General features: G+C 38.2%; 1 protein-coding gene across 6 annotated transcripts in view; it reads right to left on the reverse strand.

Annotated features, from left to right (window-relative positions):
- The window catches only part of PPP2R5E (protein phosphatase 2 regulatory subunit B'epsilon), a 78,375-nt gene that overhangs the window by 16,308 nt on the left and 38,500 nt on the right, over nt 1-23,567 (reverse strand). For all 6 annotated transcript variants that reach the window (XM_053979774.1, XM_053979776.1, XM_053979773.1 and 3 more), the window contains 3 exons: nt 16,112-16,308; nt 3,700-3,801; nt 970-1,062 (listed from right to left, as the gene is read on the reverse strand). In XM_053979774.1, coding sequence (XP_053835749.1) covers nt 970-1,062; nt 3,700-3,801; nt 16,112-16,308 — 392 coding nt within the window. The remainder of the gene's footprint in view (nt 1-969; nt 1,063-3,699; nt 3,802-16,111; nt 16,309-23,567) is intronic.

The following is a 23,567-nucleotide window of genomic DNA, read 5'->3' on the forward strand; positions in this document are numbered from 1 at the left end:
GATCCAGATGAAAAATGCTCTTGTGTTTAGGAGATGGACAAAATAAAAATTTAAGGATGTCCTATTGCTTTTGTAGGATGAAAAAGGTCTTGTGATATTGAGAAGGAAACTGAATTCCCTTCTTTGAATGTAAGGACAGAAATTGCTCTGCTTGCTGCATTTTTCAGGTGTTCTTCATCCAAACAACATACATGAACAGTAAAAGCACAACTTTTATTGCCTGAGCAGTACAGGGAAAAATAAAAGCTCCATGAGTGATAAGGGGCAAGAGAAAGGTCTTCAGAAATGCTGAGTATCTCCTGCCGACTCTACTTGCTTTTTCATTCAAGTGTCAGCCTGCAAGGAAACTCCATTTTCAACTAACTAGTAATCATTCTAAATTCCCCTGATTTCAAAAGCAAGTTACAGACAGCATCAAGCATAAAGTTCTTTTTGACTCTGCGGTTACACAAGAACTCACAAAGGGAAAACAAAACCCAAGACAAGCCTGTTCTCAAATCTGAACACAAAAAATGTATCTGTGGAGTATCCTGGCTTATCCCAGAAACAACTTCCTTCAACCACCTCTGTATGTATAAGCAATACTAAAATACAATAAAACTGGTGTTTAAGTAATCTCTCTAGATAGAGGGAACAGCATTTTGAGACTACTGGGTAGCAAACTTTTCATTTTTCAACCGTTATTGTTTCAGCTCTATCTCAAAACCAGTAAGTCAAATATTTTGACTGAGGTATTGAAACTTGATCCGAACCATCAATTTTATGTGCCTATAGTAACAGAGACTGACATATAACAGACACACCTTTTTCCACTATCTCCAGAGTGAAAACTTTCATTGTAGATGCTGGTTTAGACTTTTTCTGTTGCAAATGAGGTTACACTTTCAAATTCTAAACAAAATCTTTTTGTTTAGGATTTTTTTTTTCCCAAAAGCAACACTAGGCCTTAAAGAAAGCACACCAGCTTACCTGCAATACAAATTTCTGATCTATGTACTTTTTGGCAATGCTGGGCTGAAATTCTTGGCTTTCCAAAAATCGTATGAAAAACTCATATACAAGCTGCAAAAGAAAAAATAAACAAAACATGGGTTTAGTTTATTACTTGATTATTCTTTATATTTTTTGAGTATTTCTTTTTTGAGTAAATTATTTTGTTAGAAGATTAAATGCTTTTTTTTCCTCAGTACAAAGGGTTAAAAGAATGGAAAAGATTTTTCTTCTTTATCAAATTGCCACCTTTTAGTTAAAATTAATTACATGAGCTTCTTAAGCTGCCTTTGCTTATTTAACTCCAGTCAAAGACATTTCATCACCAAGAACAGGCACTGCCATCTTGTAATGCTTGTTATCATCTTGTAAAGCTTCCCAGAGTAATTGGGAAGCACATTTAAACTGCCCTCTGAACTCCTGAAGTCACATCAAATACAGACATTACAATTCTGAAGGGGTTGGTGAAACAGTTGGAAATATTTAAATTAAATTAGAAACTGCTTAGAGTAGTGTTCTAATACAACTTGAAACACAGAAGAAGAATACAAACCAGAATTTATTCAGAAGTTCCTAACTTACTGTAAAGATTAGCCTCAGGGCTGGAGAAAATCTGCTTATTTTCATGCAATTCCATCTCTACCTAAACTCTTCAGTGGGACAGCAAGACTTTTCATTTAGTGGAGAAAAAGAAGAGTATAAAAACCAGGGAACAAGGAAGTGAAGTGAAACAGAGACTGCTGTGGCCTCCTAAGACAGCAACTCTGATCTGTCACTGATAATGAGCTACCAGCCAGCCATTCTCTTTGCAGAACCTTTTCATAAAGAGCAGCCATTGAAAACTTTTTCCTTTTTGTCTTTGGTTAGTATGAATATTGATACTGAAAGGAGAAAGGAAGCTGAAAAATTACATTTTAAAATAATTTTAAACTTCCGTGACAGCAGTATGCTGCAAAACTGCTGCTGGTACAGTGCTCTGACTTCTCAAAGGAAGCAATAGGAAATCAAAAATAAGGAGAGAGGTTTAGAAAGAAGTTGTGGCAAAAGTGACAGCTTACATAACACCAACATTAAATCATCAGGAAATCAATTCCATTGACTTTTCAAAAATACTTTGTGAATTTCTTCTTGACAATGGTAAGTCATCCACTGGATAAGAAATTCCATCATTTCCATGCAAGTAATGACTTTTTGAACTACAGCACCAGTGTCACTTAATGTGCTGTTTCCAGGCAGGCACAGCTCCTCAGAGCTGCCTTGAAGTTTTGAACAGTCTTATTTTTTGTGAAATTTAAATATAAATGAGGGATGAACCTACATTTCAACAGATTCTGAATTAGAGAGCACAGAAGAGTGGAAAAAAAAAACACTCACAGGATTGTGCATGCAACTGTAAATTAAAATCCTCATTTCAGGCTGAGATCAGTTCTGCTCCTTTTCTCACAAAAACTCCCAAACTCCACAAACTGTTACTCAAGCAAACTTCCTGTAAATTTACCAGTGGTGTGAGTCATTATCCTGACTAATACACACAGGATCTTCATCTAGATTTTCTATAAAGGAATTTACTGCATTAGCATCAAGGATGTTTTCTCCAGTTTAGTTTATGTTCTTCATTCAAAATCACAGAACAATGGAATGGGTTGGGTTGGGTTGGAAAGGACATTAAAGATCACCTCATTTCACACCCCCTGCCATGGGCAGGGACACCTTTCCCAAGACCAGGTTGCTCATCCAACCAGGGCCCCATCCAACCTGGCCTTCAACACTCCCAGGGATGGGGCAGCCACAGCTTCTCTGGGCAACCTGTGCCAGGGCCTCACACCCTCAACAAGTCAAGAACTTCTTAATAAATGTAATTGGAATCTCTCCTTGTCCCATCACTATCTGACTGTGTAAAAAGTCACTCTCCCTTGTTTTTTACAATCTACCTTTCAAGTACTGGAAGGCTGCAGTGAGGTTTCCCTGGAGCCTGCTCTTCTCCAGGATGAACAATCCCTGCTCTCTCATCCTGTGCTTACAGGACAGGTGCTCCAGCCCTCTGATCATCTTTGCACTCTCCTCTCTGGACCACTCCAACAGGTCTACAACTTTCTTGTGCTAATAATTCCAGACCTGGATGCAGTGTTATTCCACATGGGGGTGCAATCCCAAAATCCCTTGTTTTGACAACTGAAATTCAGAGGAAGGGATGCTACTTAGTGAGCTTGAATCCTGCTCCAAACACCTGGGAGCAAACCTTGACTTGAGGAGAGGAAGGAGGACTTAGATAGGGATGCAGCTTCTCATTCATTTTTCTGATCAGCTGCCAACACCTGTGCTCTTTCATATTAATATTAACCACCCTCAATAAAGCAAAACTGCCAGCAGTGTCATCCTCACAATGTTCTTGCTGAAGTTGTTGAAAAATACTTGTGCATCAAAGCAGTTGGTAAAGCAAAATAATTTTTAAATCAGTGAAGGAAAACAGGAATATGAGGGGCACCATCAATATAATTTTGAAAGAAAGCTTTAACATTTTATAAATATCACGAAGTTCTCTCCTATCTCTGTAGGTACTATATTGGAATTCATAAACAGTATTAATAAATGTTATAATAAGTGTCTCACAGACTAGTTCTGATTCACAGATTTTAAAAAAAAGCTGAGAAAATTATTAGATACACTAAGCAATGACAAGAATTTCTTCTGAGGTAAATAATCAAAAACCTGTAAGTGTGGCCACGATGCCTCCAAGGTGGGCTCATCTTCTTCTGGATCAAATTCATTGCTGTCACTAGGTGGGAGAGTTCTGAAGATATTGCAAGATACCTGAAAAGGCAAAGAAAGGATGAGATTCATTCTGCACACAGATAATAGATTTCAGGACTCTGTATGTCTGTACCTGCTCTATCCTCCATCACTTAAACACTGTTTCTTTTTCTTGCTGTCTGACAAGGATCTTTAGCAACAGCACAAGGGCTAAGGAACCTGTCACTTTATAAACCTGCCACCAGCCTTGGCTTTTCTCCTTTCCTCTGATATCCCAGCATTACACAGTCTGCCACCATGTTCCAGAGGAGCCCACCAACATGTAATTCCCAATCCTGATGGGCATCAGTGGGAGCTAGGACTGCTTAAGAGTTGTAGGAAATATCAACTTGTATTCCTAACTGTTGTCATACAGCAGTTGGTTATTTTTGTCTGTAGAGAGAAACATTAATGATTAAGGTCTCATCTGTCAGCACTTGTTAGGAGTTGCCAGTGCTACTCACACATTAAATGCTTGGACACCTCATGCCAAGTACAGAACTTGGTACTAAATGAAAGCAAATAACAGTGTTTGCTTGACACTTAGCCTACATTTTATTTCATGGCTGGCTCGCTTTGCTTAATCTTATTTAGAGGTACTTTGGTGAGACTGCCTGGCTTTGTGAGGTTCATGCTATCAGCAAAGACTGAGCCAGAGAGCTTTCCTGGGTTAATTAGAGTGCTGAATGGAGCGTACAGCTTATTATGCAGCAAATCTGATAAACTGCAAACATGCTGTAGGGCCCCTCTGCACTTGGAAGGTGATGATGTGCCTTCCTTGCTCTGCTCCTGCGCATTTGACCCATCTCTAAGCTGGTTAATCAAACAGCTGGGAAAAGCAGCGTGTTCATCCCTAATCCATACATGACCCCTTCATAGTAGTTCAGACAAACTAAGCTATTTAAGACACAACACTAATGTGTTCTTCAGCATCCTTGTTTATTTTTTCCAGATTCTTTACTCCTGTAAATGTTTTAGTCTGTAAGGAATATTTTCAGTACGCTGGCAATTTAGTGAGAAAGGGCACTTTAAAGCCCACAGTTTAAATACAATCCAAATACTGATAAAATCAGATTTAAATAGGGTGAAGTTTTAGAATTTGCAAGACAAACAGAACAGATTCAGGCACTGCAGAAACAGAAAGATGAAAGAGGCAAGTGCAGGAAAGCACACGTGGTGCACCCGAGTGAGGGATGCTCACTGAACACAAAAGAGTGAGCAAGGCAAACCAGTGAGCACAGAAAACAAGAGGCCACACTGGTTTGTGCTGGGACTTGTCCCTTCCTGCCACAAGAGGGTGTGTGCCACTGCAGTTCCAGTCCTGCAGGCTCTACAGGAGCCCCACTCTGTAAAGCTCAGCATTGCTTTCAGCCTGGACAGACTCAGCACTTACTGCAGCCTGAGCTGATGGGTACGGAGCTCCTCCTGCCCCGTACCCACAGCAGCAGAGTGACTGCCAGCACTCATTAGGAGAAGATCTTTTCCTCCTTTCTCCAGCCTCTTCCCCAGCTCATTCACTTCTCTCAAGAGCCCCTTCATGAAGAGACATTTCTAATCTCATGAGAGGTCAAATAACTATTCCAGGAATACACACATGTTACAGTTTGTCTTTCCTCAAGGATTCCTGAGCTCGTCCTTCTACTATCCCTGATATGAAAAGGCAGGGAGAGGAGGAGAGTGATCACAATTAGCAAGACAGAGTTTCTACGGTAGAACACAAAAGAGGATAGACAGCCCAAAGGATCCCCAAGTAAAAAGTGGGAAATGTACCTTGAATCCAAACATTTGGGATTCTAAAATACTTACTCAAACATTTTTTGTTAATGCTTCACAGGCAAAAATCCCAGCTCTCGCGGGATTTGGATCAAAATAAGAAACTAAGAAAACCAAAGGCAGCTTTATTTTTTCCCTTTTTTGCTTTAAATTTCATTAGAAACAGTAAAGAAAATTTTCTGCAAAATTAACTATACATGTATTATTAAAACTTGTACCTACAGATCACTCATCAGCTGTTTTGTTTAGAAACTGGAACAAATACTGAATTATGGCACAAGCAAAACCTGCAAGGGAAAGTACATACTTTCAGAATGAAAAGCTAAACAAAGACAAATTCCTGTAAGACTCAAATTAAGTCAAACCAAGCCTCAAGCAGTTAGTGCCAGGGCCTTACCAGCATGACAGAAGTATGAGAGGTTCAGCAACAATTAGCTAAGTTCCAGCACAGACACCTGGATCTTGAGCTTGGGACAAAATTAGTATGATCTCTGGAGAGGGCCTATTAAAAAATGCCAGTCTCAAGGCAACTCAAAAGCAAGTTTTTTTGCATAAGAAAATTAACATGCAGGAGGTAAATGCAATGCAAGCTAGAATATGGTCCTAGTATGCAGTTTGCTCTCTTTAATTTTCTGGTTTGCATTAGGAGTAAAGATAAGCTATGTGGAGCCAAAATGCAGATAGTCTCCTGAGGAGAACAGACAGAACAGGTTATCTTTAAGTGATTTCCCCAGGTTATCATAACTTTAGGAGATAATGTGTGCCATTACAGTTACATTAATCACCACAACACAGCACGATAGCTCATTTACATGCAGTGTCAATTTATAGCACACTTATCTAAATCAGTAGCCTCTGGGTGGTTAATGTTTATAAGCCTCTAAGGGAGAACTGAAGGCAACAAGTCCTTCCATGCATGAACTGCCCAGCTGTATGCTGGAGACCCTGACAGCCACCACATCACACAGGAACACACCACACTGGATCTGGAAAGACTTTTTCTCAGATAGGCATAAGGCAGCTATTTAGAATTTATCCCTGGGCCCAAGCAGCATGCCAAAATTCCTTCAGCTGGATAGCTGAACCATTTCTCTCCTGACCTTTCTTGGATCATCAAGCCAGAGGACATCCCTGCCAACCTGCATACACAATCCCCAGTGATTCCTCTCCCAAAGCCAACACAAATGACTGTGGATCAATACTGACTTCCGTCTGCCACTGATTAGGAACGCCTCCAAGCCTAGATGATCTTTTTGGAAGGCAAACCAGAACTCTAATATTCTAGAAAGTTGTATCAAGACAGATGTCCCTTCTCTGTCCTCAAAAACACCTGCACCCTCTTCCCCATGGCTGTACCTTGCAGAAGCACACACCAAACTGGGTGTACAGCTTCACCACACAGAATCCGAACATCCAAGTGCCAGAAACCAACTTAACAAGCAGTTAAATCTACCCCTTGGCATTGAATCAAAAACATCCCAGACCAAAGTGGAAATGCTGAAATGACAGATTTTTAGACTGAAGATGCACAGAAACCTCTGAGCTCTGTGTCAGTCAGGCACCAGTCACAGAATCACGGAGTGGTTTGGGTTGGAAGGGACCTTTAAGGTTAACTTGTTCCAACACCCTGCCATGGGCAGGGATGCCACCCACTAGACCAGGCTGCTGCAAGCCCCTTCCAGCCTGGCTTTGAACACTTCCAGGTAATCACAACTTCTCTGGGCAACCTGTGCCAGTGCTTTATTTGCCCTCTTAATAAATTTCTTCTTAAGATCTGACCTAACACCTAACTCCAACCAGATGCAAGACAAAAACTCTCCCAGGCAATTACAAGTCAATGTCAATTTGTTAAAAACAAACAAGACAGGGAATGCTGCTCTGTACCCTCCCAGAGAGTGAGCTGCAATTTCTGAACAGATAAGATGTCTGGTACCTGGCAGTGCAGAACCACAAAATCAGGAATATGCAGGTAAAAGCATCAAGCTTCAAGAAATCTTTATCACCACATTTCTAAAAGTTACTTCAAATATAAAAGAAGGTAGTAAGAAGCTCAAGTCTGAAGTCAAAATTCATGTTCTGAGAAGTCCTCTCTTAGCCCCTTGCTGGAGTGCTAAAAAAGTGACAACGCTGTAACAGAAACACTTCACAAATTGAATTGCAGCTGAGCACTTCTACTCTGTGCTGTTTGAAACAAAGATTTTTATCAGTAATAGTCTTCCTGAATGGAAGCTGAAATGAAAACAAACACACACACTGCAAAGTTTAATGTATTCTCTATATAAAACCAGGGTTAGTGGATACCCATTTAGCTTACAGGGAACACCTGTTCTTCAATTAAAAGTATGTGGAATCATCCAAATAAACCCCATGTACATATAAAATTGAAACCCAGTATCTCTGCTCACAATGTTTAAACTGCTGTGCATAATAATAACATAGAGAAGCAATAAAATGTAATTAAGTCATAACATGAAGCCATTCTAACCTGGAGACAACACTGGCCCCTGGAAAAGACACTGGACTTGTCCTTCTGAAACCTATCTGCATATGTGGAGTTAATATCATTTACGGATTTACATATTCTATAGCCTGAAGCAACTACTGCAGTCACTCAGCTATAATCTCTCTATAATACCTGCTGAATTGTTCCCAGAAGTTTGACTAAAGAACGTCTTACAAAATGTAGTATCTAATTTTATCTTAAAAGATTATAAACTGTTCCACCAGCTCTCTTTTCCTCAAGTTTCACTACTAATTTAGCTACAGCACTGTTTCTGATCTCAAGGTTGAATCTGCCTGATACCCTGTTGGTTCTTGTTAAACCACCAGATCTCTTTTACACCTGTATATATATTTGCATAGGCAGTATGTGTCTATCTATAGATAGGTATTTTTATATAGGCATGACAACTCTCAACCTCTGTGTCATTAAATGGAAAACCAAAGCTCCTAAACCCAGCCAGTTGTTGGTTTCTCTGTTTGTTTTTAATCCTGTGATTATTTTTGCTTCTTTCCTTTGACCTCCCACCTGTGCACAAGTGCACTGGGGAATACAGAAAAAGCCAAGACCATCTCCCTCTTTTTTCATGCATGCTGTCATATTAATTTATTGACATTCACTACTTTGAACAGTGCAGTGTACCAGAAATTCATATTAAGATACTCATGATAAGCAATCCACAATGCTCAGGTTCTTTTCTGCACCACTGCTTGCCTGAATACAGTCTTTCAGGGCTTAATATTATGTGCCTTCTTTTGCCCAGCAGCATTACTTTTGACTTGGCTGCATCAAAATGAACTACATTGGATTGTGAACATAGTCAACAATCCAGATCACAGGCTGGGGGGAAAACAGTTCTTCTCATTTTCCCTTGACCTTTAAGTCTTCTAAAAATTCAGTCAATAACCTGCAAGAATTTAGCTCTGGATGAGGGCTCCTAAACTTGTTAGCCTACCATCACCCACTTCAGGGGTGGTAGCAGCTTCCATCCATACAGATGAGGAAGCAGCAAACCTGAAATCCTTGGGCAATGCTTCTCTTGGCAGAACGACAACAGGAGCGAGTTTGTAACAAAACTGCTGGTGCTCAAGTGCAATGTCCACATCATGTGTGTTTAGAGGGAGAAGCTGCTTTCTAGTGATATCTTGCATTGAAAAAAAACAGTAGCTATACTCCTGCAGTGGATGCTTTACCCAAAAGAAACCCAATTTACAAACCCTGAAATTTCTCACAGAACTACAGAATGGTTTGGGTTGGAAGGGACCTTATAGGTCATCTAATTCCAATCTGCCCTGCCACAGGTATAGACATTTTCCACTAGACCAGGTTGCTCCAAGCCCCATCCAACCTGGCCTTAAACAATTCCAGAGATGAGGCAGCCACAGCTTCTCTGGGCAACATGTGCCAGTGGCTCATCAACCTAACAGTGAAGAATTCCATCCTAACACGTTATCTGGCCCTGTCCTCTTCCAAATTCAAGCCATTACCCTTTGCTCTCTCCTTCCAGTTTAAAGCCACTACCCCTTGTTCTAATCTTGTTCACTCTTAACAAGAACCAAGGTGGATTATGACACTTTGGATCTGAATTAGAAGTGTTAGCTCAGCCCCCAGCCCAGGCAGCAGCCCTGGGTACAACCTCCTCACTGCTGGGAACTGGAGCTCTGCAATTCCACTCTAGATCACCTAGACCCAGACTATATCCGGATACTCTACCAGTAACCCCATTCATCACTATTTCCCTGTAACCAAGTTTTCAGATGATTCAATGGAAGAATTATTTATTTAATGTGTGCCCAGGTAATTCTGCAATACAGTCTGAAAAAGCATAGCAGTAGCTAAGTATCTTGGACAAATTAAAGCACAATACCAGCAGAAAGAGTTCCTCACCTCTAGAGCAGGCAGGAGATAAGTGAAAGCCTGCCAATGAAATTAACTTGAACTCTAGACAGCATCACAAAACTCATGCTGTCCTGGACTCCAAACTAAAGAACAAAACACACAATTCAAAACTCGGGAAAACAATCCCTCAGAAGAAGATTAACACTGTGCTTGTCTGTAGACAAAATGCTTTAAAGGTACTTAAGATGATGACACAGCCAAAAGAGGGTGTGGGGATGTAAAGGTCCTTTAAGTAAATAAATAAATAAATACAGCTCAAGTGTTTCTTGAACAAGAAAGTGTTTTTCCAGTTTATTTCTTTGTTTTAGATCTAGTCACTGCACTGTTAACAGATAAAGCCTGACACATGCAAGGCCTAAGTAACCAACCACAGGAAACACAGATATGGGTAAATGTAATTGCAGACTGTCCAGAAAAATTACTAGGGACAACTGCTGCAAGAGGAGCTGCCTCCAACTGATTTTTTGAGAAGATCACAAAACATCAGAGCCTCTTCTTTTAATAAGCATTGTACATTTAATACAAGCTCGGTGTATAAAGAATGTGAATAACAAAAACATCTAACAGAAGTATTTAGAAATAATGCATAAAAGAAATCAAAGTTAGATTCTTTTCTTGCTTCTACAGAATTGATAATCCTCACATTAAAGAAAGAAGAACAGAATTTAAAATATTATGTGATTTTTATGTGTTTTTTTTTAACAATAGCATGCTTGGTCCATTATGGCTGCACCTACATGACAATTTTTAACCAAAAAACATTTGGGGGTGGGGGGGAGGGAAGGATCAAAGGACATTGCATTTTCCTTCCAACATTTCAGATGGCTTCAAAATCTGTTCTACTTCCACTGAGTCAAGTTAAGTTCAAGATTAATTCCTAATATTTTACAGAATTCCTGAATTTATATAAAATTCCCATTAGAAAGGGATATGATTTGTCAATTCTTGTGAGAGTATATGATTTCATTAATTTCCTTTACACTCAAAATGACATTCAGTATTATATTTTGAAATCTAATGCAAGAAGCAACAGGAACATACACACAGGTTTTTTGTTAAATCAAAAAGGTAATACTGAATATAGGTGGACCTGCAGAAAAATCTCTATCCAAGAACATTTTAATACAGAAACTCTGAAGATGTCATACTTAGTCACAAGACACAGATAAAGCTATAGAAAAATATAAATGCCTATGAAGTCTAACAGCTAGAACACTTCCTAAAAATAGGTTCCTCAACATACTAAAAAAGTCATGGCTTAGCAAGATATTCTTCATGTTTAACGGGTCTGTCACAAACAAACTCCTGAACAGACTCTGCCCTCACATCTGTTGAGACAAACCTCCAGTAAAAACGAATGCAATCTCTCTAGATTTATGTCAGTAGAAAGAAGAGAGAGAAAAAAAAAAAAAAACCCAAACCAGAATCTGACCTTTAAAATGAATTTTTTGTGTTTATTTGGGTATTGATTTAACCAAGTTTCTTTCCCTGTGTTGCTTAACACAGCTTCTACACCACATGACATCTCCTATGATGTCTCACTTGGGCTGTACAGAAATTACAGTCTTATTTTACTCAATTTGCCATTACAGAAAAGATAAAGATGACAATGGGAAGCCAGAGGCATTTCAGCACTTAGAAAAGAGAACAAAGTATCATCATTCCATTCTAAAAGATGTGTCTGAAGAGAGTTTCATTAGCCATCTCCTGTGGGCTGACAAACACACACTGATGCTGCATAAACGTCAGGGCTTGGGTCTACAATTTCTAAAGAAGCAAGTAGGAGAGCTGAAAGGTTGCTCCCCAACAAAGAGATTCACCCAGACTTCTCAGTTTAACAGCTTGCCAATTTTTTCATCCATTTTTTAAATGAAATACATCAGTTTCCTCAATCTATGTCTTAACATCCATAAAACACAAACAGCTCTACCACATACACCCTTCAGGATACCACAGATAAAAACAAACATTTATTTCATTCAACTACCACTGCTTAATCTACCAGCAAAATTCAGTATCATTAGTTTAAGCCTCCACATTTTGCTCAGACAGGAATAAATTTTAGATTAAGTGTCCAATTATTGGCTCATAAAGTCCTATTACTTGCATTTCCTTCTTAGCAGAGTGTGGCTTAATTGGCAAGGCCGTTTTTCCTAAGACTTGCCTAATTCTAAAGAATGTCATCTGCCCTTCTGAACAACACATCAAACTGCAGGGGAAGCTCACTGAGCAATACCCTCCTGAATAAATCTGTTCAGCTCATGGCCATTACCACAAATCTCAATTGCTCTCCCCATCAACTGATATTGATGACATGGATGAGGCCTTTGCAACTTGAAATGAAACTCTCTTTGGTGGTCATTAGGAGATTCTGGTTTACTTTATTTTTTTTGAATAACAAATAACATTCCAGACACTGTATCAAGCTATAGAGAGTGGTTTATGGAAGCAGATTTGCACACAGGTTGACAAACAGCCAAGTGGTTTCACATTTAGCTATATACAACATCAAATCACATGCTCAAGAGAAGATGATGAAAACATGTGATGTTACAAGCATGGATAAAGCTTTTAATGGCATAAATTTTAGATGGTCGGCATGAAAAACATCTATAAGTTATCTGGCTGCCACAAATGTCTTTTTCAACCCCTTCTATTTTAGAAGCAATTAAAAAACTCAGCTCTTCTGAAGAATTCTACTGGCAATTTTTTCCTAGCCTAGTATGTCTAGAGCCAAATACCTTTTGTGTCACTAACAGAGATCATTAACATATACATACATTATAAATCTTAAAACACAAAAAGTTTCTTCCACAGATATTACTTTTTTGAACATTTTAGGTGATTTAGATGAGAAAACATTTTAGTTATTAATCCTTCTCTATGAATATTAGTAACTTTAAAAATATCAGATTTAGACTGGTACACTTTTTTTTTTCCCTCCTGCTCCTGAATGATGTTAAAACTCACAGAAGAACTTTTTTTCCCTTCACCTCCAAATCACAGTAGCCCAAAGGGACAAGCAGGAAATATTAATTTTTAGATTCAGAAACACTAAACATAACAGGGTAGAGATCTTTCAAAGAGACACAGAACAACTGGACTCTGTTTTGATGAGTTTTAAGATGCTGGTCTTTCAATCAAAACACTCCCATGACAATTGTGGCAGGCAGGAAGTGGGGATGTTAATTTGGTCAGGACATTTTCTTCACTGTCATGACAGGTCTGAGACTGTCAACGTGACAGCTCCCTTGTGAACACAGCTGGAGACTTTGGTGAAAATCCCCAAAAGCACATGAATGTGGTAGCTGCACTGATGAAGTCAATTGTGCATATTTAAGCCTGTCACAGTGTATAATTATGGGCAAAAAAACTGCCTGAAACAAGAACATGTACTTACTGCAAAGAAGTTATACCAAAAAACAGTGCTTCAGTACAAAGTGACTAATGCCATCTCTTCACCAGGCAGTATGTGCTGAAAACTTAATCTGTATAATATTAGAAGAACTGCCCTTCCCTCTAGGGCCTGTATAACTGTTCTCAAAGTTGTGAAAAAGTCTGGCTTTTATAGGCAAAGACCAGCAGCAAAAAACAGCGTTTTTACCAGACAGTCTATCTGCAAAAAAAAAAAAAAAAAACAAAAAAAAAACAACACCTGCAAGCCTCAAAAGCCCTGGTGATGTGGTTTAGCAGAAACACTGCAGCAGCATTTGTTGGGACCATTGACAAGAATCATTCATGCACCTGCTATGGGTTCAGTCACACAAATTCAGTATCACAGCACTGCATGCTGCTCCCATGGAATACAACCACCAAAGTGGTTTTCCAGCAGCACATGCACCCAGAACACCACTGGTTGTGACAGGCACAATCAGGGGAGTGCAGCCTTCAACTGCTTACACCTTCACCAGAGCTCAAGTGGCTGTTGCAGGCTAGAGTCTCATCCAAAATCTAAATTACAATTTACAATTACATTTACTTAAAATTTTCTCAGGAAATTCTTTAGGAAAAAATCATGTTCACTTCCTTAAATACTTAGATAACTTTTTACTTGTAAAAAAATAAAAAAAAATCAGGTTTGGGCAGTCAGGGGCCACTGGGTAGGCAGACACAGGACATGAGAATATTCACAGTCCTCCCCTGCTTCAGTATCCCAGCACTGAAGAGGAAACAGCCTGCATTCAGCACCACAAATGCAAAGCAGAAGAAAGCAGAATGAAGAAGGGCATGATGCAATGAAAGGAAAAGATGAGAGAACAGATTTCTATCAAAAAGGATCTAAGGTGAAACTGGAATTTCCTAAGCGCCATTACTAAATATCTATGAAATCCACTGGAAATATTCAGGCTGTATCTTTATTTCAAATAACTCCTCTATATCATAGATACAAACTATATTTAAGGAAATTATTCAAAGCTATGCTTTTCAAACTCTTTAGGCAATACATCATTTCCTTAAGTTAAAAACTGTTGTGTGAATCAATACATGATTCAAATACAAAGTGACTGCAGGGACAGCAGGACATGAAACTAAAGGGGTTTTACTTTACTGTTCAAGATCACATTGTTTCATAGATTATTATTTATGATTCAAATTGAACCTCATAAACAATTACAAATTAAATTATTCTTGCTTCCTGGGGCCCAAGCTGAGGCAATACTAACTTGCAGAGCTTTTATTCAAGAGATGTTGCTGCAGTAAACTACCATAATGAAAATCAACCCAAGAATACAACCTCAATAACAGAAATGCTAAAAAAAATTACCAAATTCTCTGGGGGGATGAGTTTGGAGGCATCTGCTACACACAGAAAAAGTCCCTCATTTTATTGAAGTTACCTGTGCATCAACATCCTTTCTAGGCAAAGGCTGTGCTATACTTTGTTCATCACAGGGGTACGCATTAGATTAAACTAACATTTGCAAACCATTCAGATACTACAGTGCAGCACCAGCAGAAAAATTGAGCAAAAAAAAAAGTCATTCTGTATTCTGCCTGGTATTTGAATGGTGCAAGAGTTTACATTCTGAAGAAATAACACAGCAAGCAGTTCATTCACAAGACTGGTCCAGTGCAGAAGGGGGCAAGAAAGGGTGAGAGAGAAGGGAAAGAATCTGATCTCGTAATTATAGGCTTTCTGACAATGCAAACACACAAAGAAGCCATATTAAGATTTTTTCATACACCCTTAATTCTGTTTTTTTCCTTCATGATTAACTGCTTGATGGTTCTGTCACAATTTACAGCTATTTTTAAGAGTATTACAGACAAGCAACACAGCATGTATCTGTGTGTCAGAAAAGAAGCGAGGAGCATACACAATGCAATGCAAAAACTATTCATCTTTTTCTTCTTACAGCACATAGCCAGTGGATTCCACAATCACACAGTACTGTTAGGAAACTGTCAAGACCAAATCTATATTTAATTAATTGCTTTCTCATTTAGAGAGCAGGTTATAAGGGTTCTGTTCAGTAGCACAGAACAAACATTTTAAAGCAGTGATTGATTTTGTCAGTTGCAATGAAAATTCTTCACCATACAGCATCTGGTACTGTTTCCATTTTTACAATGAAAACACTATTATTTAACAATATATATATAAAAGGTATGGCTTTATAGTTGAGCAATCTTGCTCACTCTAAAAGCACCTGCAATGAATCCACATAACCCAACCAGGAAATTGTCACAACAATTATATACAACATTTTTGGCATTTATTATTTGAAAATTATTATCCATGCATACTTAAAGGTATCTCTACCTAAAGCAGACACCCAAGAGCTTGGAAAAAGTTCAAAGATAAGAAATTTGCAAAAATTATTCCATTATTTATACTGTGAGGAGAGGGAAGATAGACTGGAGGAAACAAGGAACTCTGATTTAATGGCTTCTGGCTTTCTCTATTAGGAAACAATCCAGGTTTCCTTTCATACATTTGTGACACTATAATAACCATAATCTACTTGACTTTCATTAAAAATATATAAAAAATTAATAATTTTGTCATTGGAGAATTATTCCCAAGCAATGCCTATTAGCAAATCCAAGCCAAAGGCATCATTTAATTCACCTACTCCAGGGTTCAATTTCGCCCACAGTGTGTAACTGGAAGTGCAAGTGGATTTAAAAAGAGACCATGAGAAAGAAAGAACTCACCATTCTAACTACTTCAGGGTAAGTCTGCTCTGTCAAACAGCCTCTGCTTATTGTAATGTAGTCCACCAGTTCATTAAGAGTGGAGCGCTTGTATTCTTTCATTTTAAGGTCTGAAAGCGTGTCCATGAAGTCAAAAATGACACAGCACTGTTGAAGTTTCTTTAGGAACAGTTCAGGCTGCTCTGAAGATGGAACGTCTATGAAACAAGAAAGGAAATCTTTGTGAGTCTGGCATCTTATTATACAAAACAGGATTTCTTTTTGAAGATCAATTTCAAAGGAAAGCAGCATTCATACAATTCTTGTAAAATAGAGCTGAGATTAACAAATGAACCACTTACAGGAACTGTATTGCTATTGTGGGTTTGAGATCTTGAACATATTGTAGAAGGAATTTAATCATCAACTGCTATGAGGAAAATAAAGTTCACCAAGAAAGTCCAGGCTGAAGTAGAGAATGGAAACACACCAGCACTGGAGACTTAATTTTACAATAAACAACTATTTTGACTGGAGGCTGGTATTTACCATCGCTAACTTCAACTCCAAAGAATGATGAAAGAACTGTCAAACACATCAAGCTTGATTAATTTGTATTTCTAAAAACACCACATCATTTATAATCCTGTATGAATATACATGAATACATATATATGAATACACAGCAAGACCGTTAATTCCACAAACAAGTTTTGGGTTTCAATAATTATCCCCACATTGATACTTCCCATAGCAAAATCAATTTCACTGAAATGCAGTGAGGATTCTTTTGCTCTACTGTGAACACATAACATGCATCCATAGAAACATTTTCACAAAAAAATAATATGTGCTTGACCAATAAAGTAAGCAGAACTCACTACTTTTGCTCTGTTTTCTTAATTCCCAGCAAATGAAAAGACTTAATACAATAATAAAAGGAATGTCCAACTTCTTAGTTGTTGGTTACTTTACAAAATTCATCAAAGTAATACGGAGGCAACTTCATTTATCCATTGTTCATGTACACAAGAGGACAGCAATAGCAGAAAGCTGCAGAGATGAAATCCACATTTTTACTCTGAAGGTCTGTCCTCAGACTAGGGAGCACTTTGCTTCCTTTGAACAACCTGGCTTTATTTAAGGCACCAATGCCTGCCTCAGCAGCAAAATCCATTGGTTGACCTTCCTGATCTCACTTTAAAAAAAGCTTTACTATTAAAGAATTTATGTTTATTTCTTAAAACCTGGACATCTAAAAGGCCAATCTGGAAGGATGGAAGATGGAACTTCTCATTGCTGACATAAGAATAAGTCATAGTAAGGAATACTTAATTGTATGGTACTTCTAAGCAGTTTTAAGGCTTAAGTACCACAAATCTGTTTTGCTTAAACACAGTGCTTCAATTTAATTAAAACCAGTGCTTAAACACTAAAAAGAATTGCAGTACATGGATTGTAGTACAAATAAAGATGCAACAGTTTTGTTCAACCTGTTTTTGTTTACAGCACTGAAGTAGTGACAGAATTCAATAGGGAATCTACATGGGACAAGAATCCTCCACAAACACCTCTGGAATACTGAAGGTCCCAAAACCAGGCACCTTAAAGCTATTCCACTGACTAGGTCTCTCTCACACATTCAAACATGTCAGAGGAGGCAGAGCTGAAACCTAAGATGAGCCAAGGAGACAGTGAAACTCATTAGCCTTCACCCACAACAAAAAAGATCATTTCTATACATGACCTTTCTAAGGTTACATCCCTACAGGACATAAAGGGCCTGGGGAAGCAGAGTTCTGCAACTGCTCTCTTGACTACCTGCCTTCAAATAACAGAGAGATGAATGGACTTCAGAATTCACTGTTATTAACAAGCAAGCAACAGTTAAATGATGAAAAAATTCTTCCAAAGACAGCCTTATACATAGGCTGAAAAAAAAAAGAAAGAAGAAAGTGCAATTGGTTAATTTTCAAAAGCTTTATTTTTAAAACTTACACTCTTTCTTCTTTATTACACCTGTAATCCACCATGGGCCTTGAAAATATTTAAAAGGTATCAATACAATCTATGTTGCTACATGACCATAATGGGGTTTTGGTTGCACTGTTCTACATGACTTTTACATGTTTGTTTTGAGCAACAAGGACATTATAGTTAAAGAAAAACAAGTTGAAATCAAGTGGAATCCATTAGGATACAATTCAGCACAAATTAAAACCAGACTCATATATGACTGAAGATTACATTCATTTTAAGCAGGGTTCATATTAAATACAATTTTTTAAATTACTAAAGCATTAAAATAAGTCATAAAAGTTTGTTTTTTCTTTCTCCAGTTAAGTATCTGGAGGTGTGGGAACAAAACAAAAAATATAATTACGTTCTTCTCAAGAAAAACCACTCTAAAACCCTTCACAAAATTCATGCCAGTCTGACTACATCAACAGGCCATATGAACCATAGGGGAAGCTAAGAAAAACCAAACCACAGCCAACCAAAAAGCCTCCAAACAAACAACAAAAAACCCTCAAAGCCCCACAGAATAAAACCCCACAAACCAATTGTTCTGGTCATATCTGCTTTTCTTTATTAAGCAAGTTGCCACTCACACTAGGGAATACAACCCTAAGGAGTTTCACTCAGTAATTTTTGTCAATGTTCCTGGGAATTTGGGGTACCTTGGGAACAGGGTCACACCTAATGCCAGAGGTTTTTTGTACTTGGAAACAGGGGAAGTATAGGAGAGTAAACACGCTTGGAAAATTAGGGGGTCCTAAGACAAGAAAAGGGTGGTACAAATAAATAAAATCAGTATTCCATGTTCCCAGCTTTCCCACACAGACCATGGCATTAGCTGGTTTGAGATTCTGGGGTGGGGGGGTTCTTTTTCTGGTATTTGGGGCACATACCTAAAGGCCCCACAGCAGAACTCCTGAACACCTTAATGCAGCAGCTTGGAACGAAACACAGCTTCTTACAGATGTTCACAGCTGGCTGAGGAAAGACAGCAAACCCTTTTCTTCTCAGCAGATACTCAGAGCTTTCAATGCATTTTTACTCCCATGCTAACACACAGCCACACATTTAGGTCCCAAAATTTAATAACCTGCAGTATTACCATTGTATCTACTTCCACATAAAAGAACAGAAAATTGAGCAACCGCTCTAATAAATCTGTGTAAATACACATAATACTTTAATAACCTATAAAATAAAATTAAAGTGACATTATTAAGTGGCATGTGTGATTTATGTCAAATACACATAGGAGTATACATTTATTAAAACCAAAATTTGAAGCAAGATAAATTTCTGTTTGGATGACTGTGAGAACTCTCCTAATTTTCAGGTCTTTGCTACAATTTAATTTTCAGGCTTGTCAGTTTTCTCTTCAGCCATTTAAAACTGTTCAGAGCTTTTGAAATACAGTGAGTATTCACAGCCTCAAAGGAAAATCGGCTTAGTGAAAGCATGTACTAGTACATCTGAATGCTGATTATCGAGACAGAATCAGAGCTTTAAAGTCAAGTTTTTATAAAGTTATCAGAAAACCTGACAGAAAGTGCTATAATATTTTTTTAGACATGGACCAGCACTTTTTACTGCAAGGGCTGAAATACTAAAATGGCTAAAGCAATTCTGTTTCTCTCTTGATAGCCTTTTCCCAAAATAATCCTAATCCAACCAGCCCATCCCTTCTCATCAGTCTCTGCCTTCTGCAACCTTTTGTCAACTAAAGACATAAAAACCTGATGGCACACTTTTATTGCAAGCCTTTAACATCCATAAAAACATATTAACGTTTATATTACATTCACGTTTAATTAAAGTCATTTACAAGTAACTCATTTTGGATTATAGGAAACAAACTATGCACCAGAGAAACTGCATGCAGGGAAGTGAGCTCTGGCTCTTCTCTCCCTGCTAAGTGAACAACCAGGAAGGGGGGAGGACCTGGATCAGCTCCCTGATCCACTGCTGCCTGTAATTTTGCAAAGAAGGATACAATGCTGGGAAGTGAAGAAGTGAAGGTGTAGGGAGGGATTGAGCTGCTCAAAGCAGCAATGCAACTGTGAGGAAAAGCCATGGGACTGCAGACACAGGGCAGTAAAAATCAGAATGAAACAAGACAAAATATGCAGATTACCTATGAGGTACTAAAGCAGAACTAGAGGATGCTCACACATGCTACCCTTCACCCACATATCAGACCATTTATGAATCATTAAAATCAAAATGCTCTCAGAATAAGTATTGCTTCCAGTATATACATTACTGGTATTCATTAGCATGAAGATGACATTTGCATAGAGAATTAGCGTCATCTTCTTGTATGATAGTAAAAGCAAACACCACATTAAACACAAAAAATAAAAACACATACTAAAACCAAAGTCTAAAATGGGGAAGAGAGACTAATAGTAACATTTTTATTCCCATTAATTTTAAGAACTTCCTTATAATGTCCCAACATCGCAGAACTCTGCATTCACTCCACTTCTGAGATTGTTTCCTCTTTCAATTAAGTTACAAAATTTCAACTTAATAGCAAAAAAGTTCCTCAACTCTTCTTCAACTCTTCTATCTTGGAGTTACTAAGTAAACCTAGCACAATTCTTTTTCTAGTTAAACAAAATCTCCTTGTGACAAAAAAAATCTCCCAAACCGCTCCTGCCTTCCTGCCAATCACCAAATCACATTAAATACAACCAAGTACTGCATCAAGACCTACCTGCACAGAGAGGGCAGTGGTGCATAAAACTGCTACAGCTAACTCTCACAAATCACTATGAGCATTTTATTATGGAAGAAGGTACCTTTCTAGTCTTCATTCCAATAAAACTGGCAAATTTGAATTTGAAAGCCTTTTGGTTTTCTTTGAGATGCTGACTTCAAGAGAAGGTCTAGTGACACCCAGCTCAGAGCTTTCCCTAAGTTACACTCCTGAAATACAGAACAACCACGTGGGTCTAGGTCACTTTTCACAGCAGAATACTGGTCTTAACATTCCAAGAAGTACAAATGTTTGCCCTCTTTTTCTTACAGAAACACTTATTGAGAAAAATAATCACTATCCTGATTGCATTGATTTAATTTTCCTAACTGGCTGTCAATATTATGAATGCTTTGCCAAGTCAGTAATCATTCATTTATAAGAGGTGCTTTTCTCAAAGCTGTTTTCCCAACCCATTCTCTAGACTTAATAATTATACAGGCAGGGCAGCAGTTAGGCACTGTGTTCCAAATATGTAAAATCTAACCAATACAATTATTCACACAGCAATAAATACAGTGGGACAAACTCAAGCTGACTTTCCTGAGCAAAAACACTCAGAAAGAAAAAGCACAACATTACCATACCATTTCCAGCACGTTCAAACTGCATGATTAGAAATGCAACACAGGACATAATCCACCAATTTCCTGATAATCACTGCCTCTTCAGCTAAGCTGTCACAAAATTGAGAATTATTTCCCTGGCCATAAATTTGCCCCCACTCAAATGGAGCAAATTCTCATCAAGAGGGAGTCTCCTGGGTAGTTCCACAGGGATCCTGGATGCACAAATGCCTCCACTGCTTATAACCCTCCCCAGTCATTTCAGAGATATTCAACCAACATCATTTACCGGGGTGGGTATTGTAAACTCAGTGTAGATCTAACAGATCATTTGAGTGCCTTGAGTGCAGATGGGGCAGCATTACAAACAACATGGGCTACTCCTTAATAGATGTATTCTTAGTCATGTAAACGGCCCAAATTTTGTAATGTAGATATATTAATCAAAATTCTGCCTTTACTCACATATGTGGTACCTCAATCGAATAATACATGGGTGAAGGGCTACAAATTGACAAGAATTCAATAAACCATATTTTTCAAAATTACACTTTTACACTTTATGAAGTTTCAGCTGAACCTTTTGCCTATTTCCACAGCAGGCATGGTGCAGGCAATAATTTAATTTAATTTAATTTCTCTTCATTTTCATACAGCTCAATCCAGAGCCCCAGCAGTCAAAGTTCCAAGGAAAAGACTCCTTTGGGCTACGGTTCATTAACCTGTGACCAGCCTTTGTTCATTCTCACCAATGATGTCTGTGCTATGAACATCTTTCAACCTGGAAGTGAACTAAGACCACAAGTCTGGTTGTCAAAGCTGTTTATGAGCCATAACAAAACATTAGTCCATGAACACTGATTGCAAAAGGTCTGTATTAGTGCAAATTGGCATTGATGATGTGCACCCTCGAGTGAGCAGAGAGACTCCAAGGGATCTGAGGTTTTACAAGTTTAGGTGCTCTCACTCATCACTGACCTACACAAGGAATCTGTTATGAAACAGTTTCATCAAACATCTTGGATAATGAAATGTAATCAAGGAAATACATCGTGGATAGTGAGAATTCCTGAGCAATTAATGGAAGACAAGACTGCCAGGGTATTTTGGTACACCAACTGGTGTCCCACAGAAATAGACTTACGAAATATTTGGTCTATACAGCATCCCTTATGCTTGGACTGATAATCACCACTCAGCAGAACTGCGTGTCTTCATAATCAAGCAGCAATACCTTCATTTTTAGGTAAACTGACAACATTTTCAACATTTCCCCATTAGTTCTTCAGGAACTGGGATGAGTTTAATGAAATAAACCCAAGATGGTCAACATTTAGCCGGTCTACAGGCAATTCCATTCAAGCCAAAAATGATCCAGGTCAAAGAAGGTAAAAGAGAAGGTAAGGAAAAGGATTCAAATGACAAGATTTCAGAGCAAAATTGATGGGAAAACAGCAAGTAGATGAACGTACCAAAAAACTTCAGCAGAGATGGAAGAATGGCAAAGAGGCTGTGAATATTATGAGACAGAGGGAAGTTAAAGGGTAGACAGAGGGAAGTTAAAGAAGGCAGGGAAACAACATAAATTATTAAAAGACCAGAGAGAGAGAGAATGAGGTAGAGCAGGAGACTTGGAAGATGGAGGAAAAAAATGTTTGGAGAATATGTACACAATGAAAGTAGAATATTTTAAAAGGAAAAAAAATAGTAGCTCAAAGTGGTTAAGCAAGACAAGAACAAAGGAGTTAGAGGTTAGGGGCTAGATTTGATTAGGTAGACACATATCTAGAGGTTCTTGACACTGACATCTTTAATATATCCAATTACATTACCTGGGGTGAGTTCGCCTAGACATCAAATTAACACTTACATTTTCGCCCCATGCTGATTAAAGGTTTTTTAGGTTGCTCTCACTCTCTCCCCCCAGTTTTTACTAATATTTCAAAAAACATTATTAGTCATTTCTTCTTTTTTTTTCCCCAGGAAAACAAGAAGGCTGGCAAAAATACACATAAATATTATTTCAATTCTCTAAATTGAACACACAGCATAAAGTTCCAAAAGAAGACAAAAATACTTCGCTGAAACACTGAGAGTTACTGTGGCCAGTTTCTTGGACTGACTCAAGTTTCTT

This window comes from Vidua macroura, chromosome 6 (assembly GCF_024509145.1).
Source record: "Vidua macroura isolate BioBank_ID:100142 chromosome 6, ASM2450914v1, whole genome shotgun sequence".
NCBI classification, from domain to species: domain Eukaryota; kingdom Metazoa; phylum Chordata; class Aves; order Passeriformes; family Viduidae; genus Vidua; species Vidua macroura.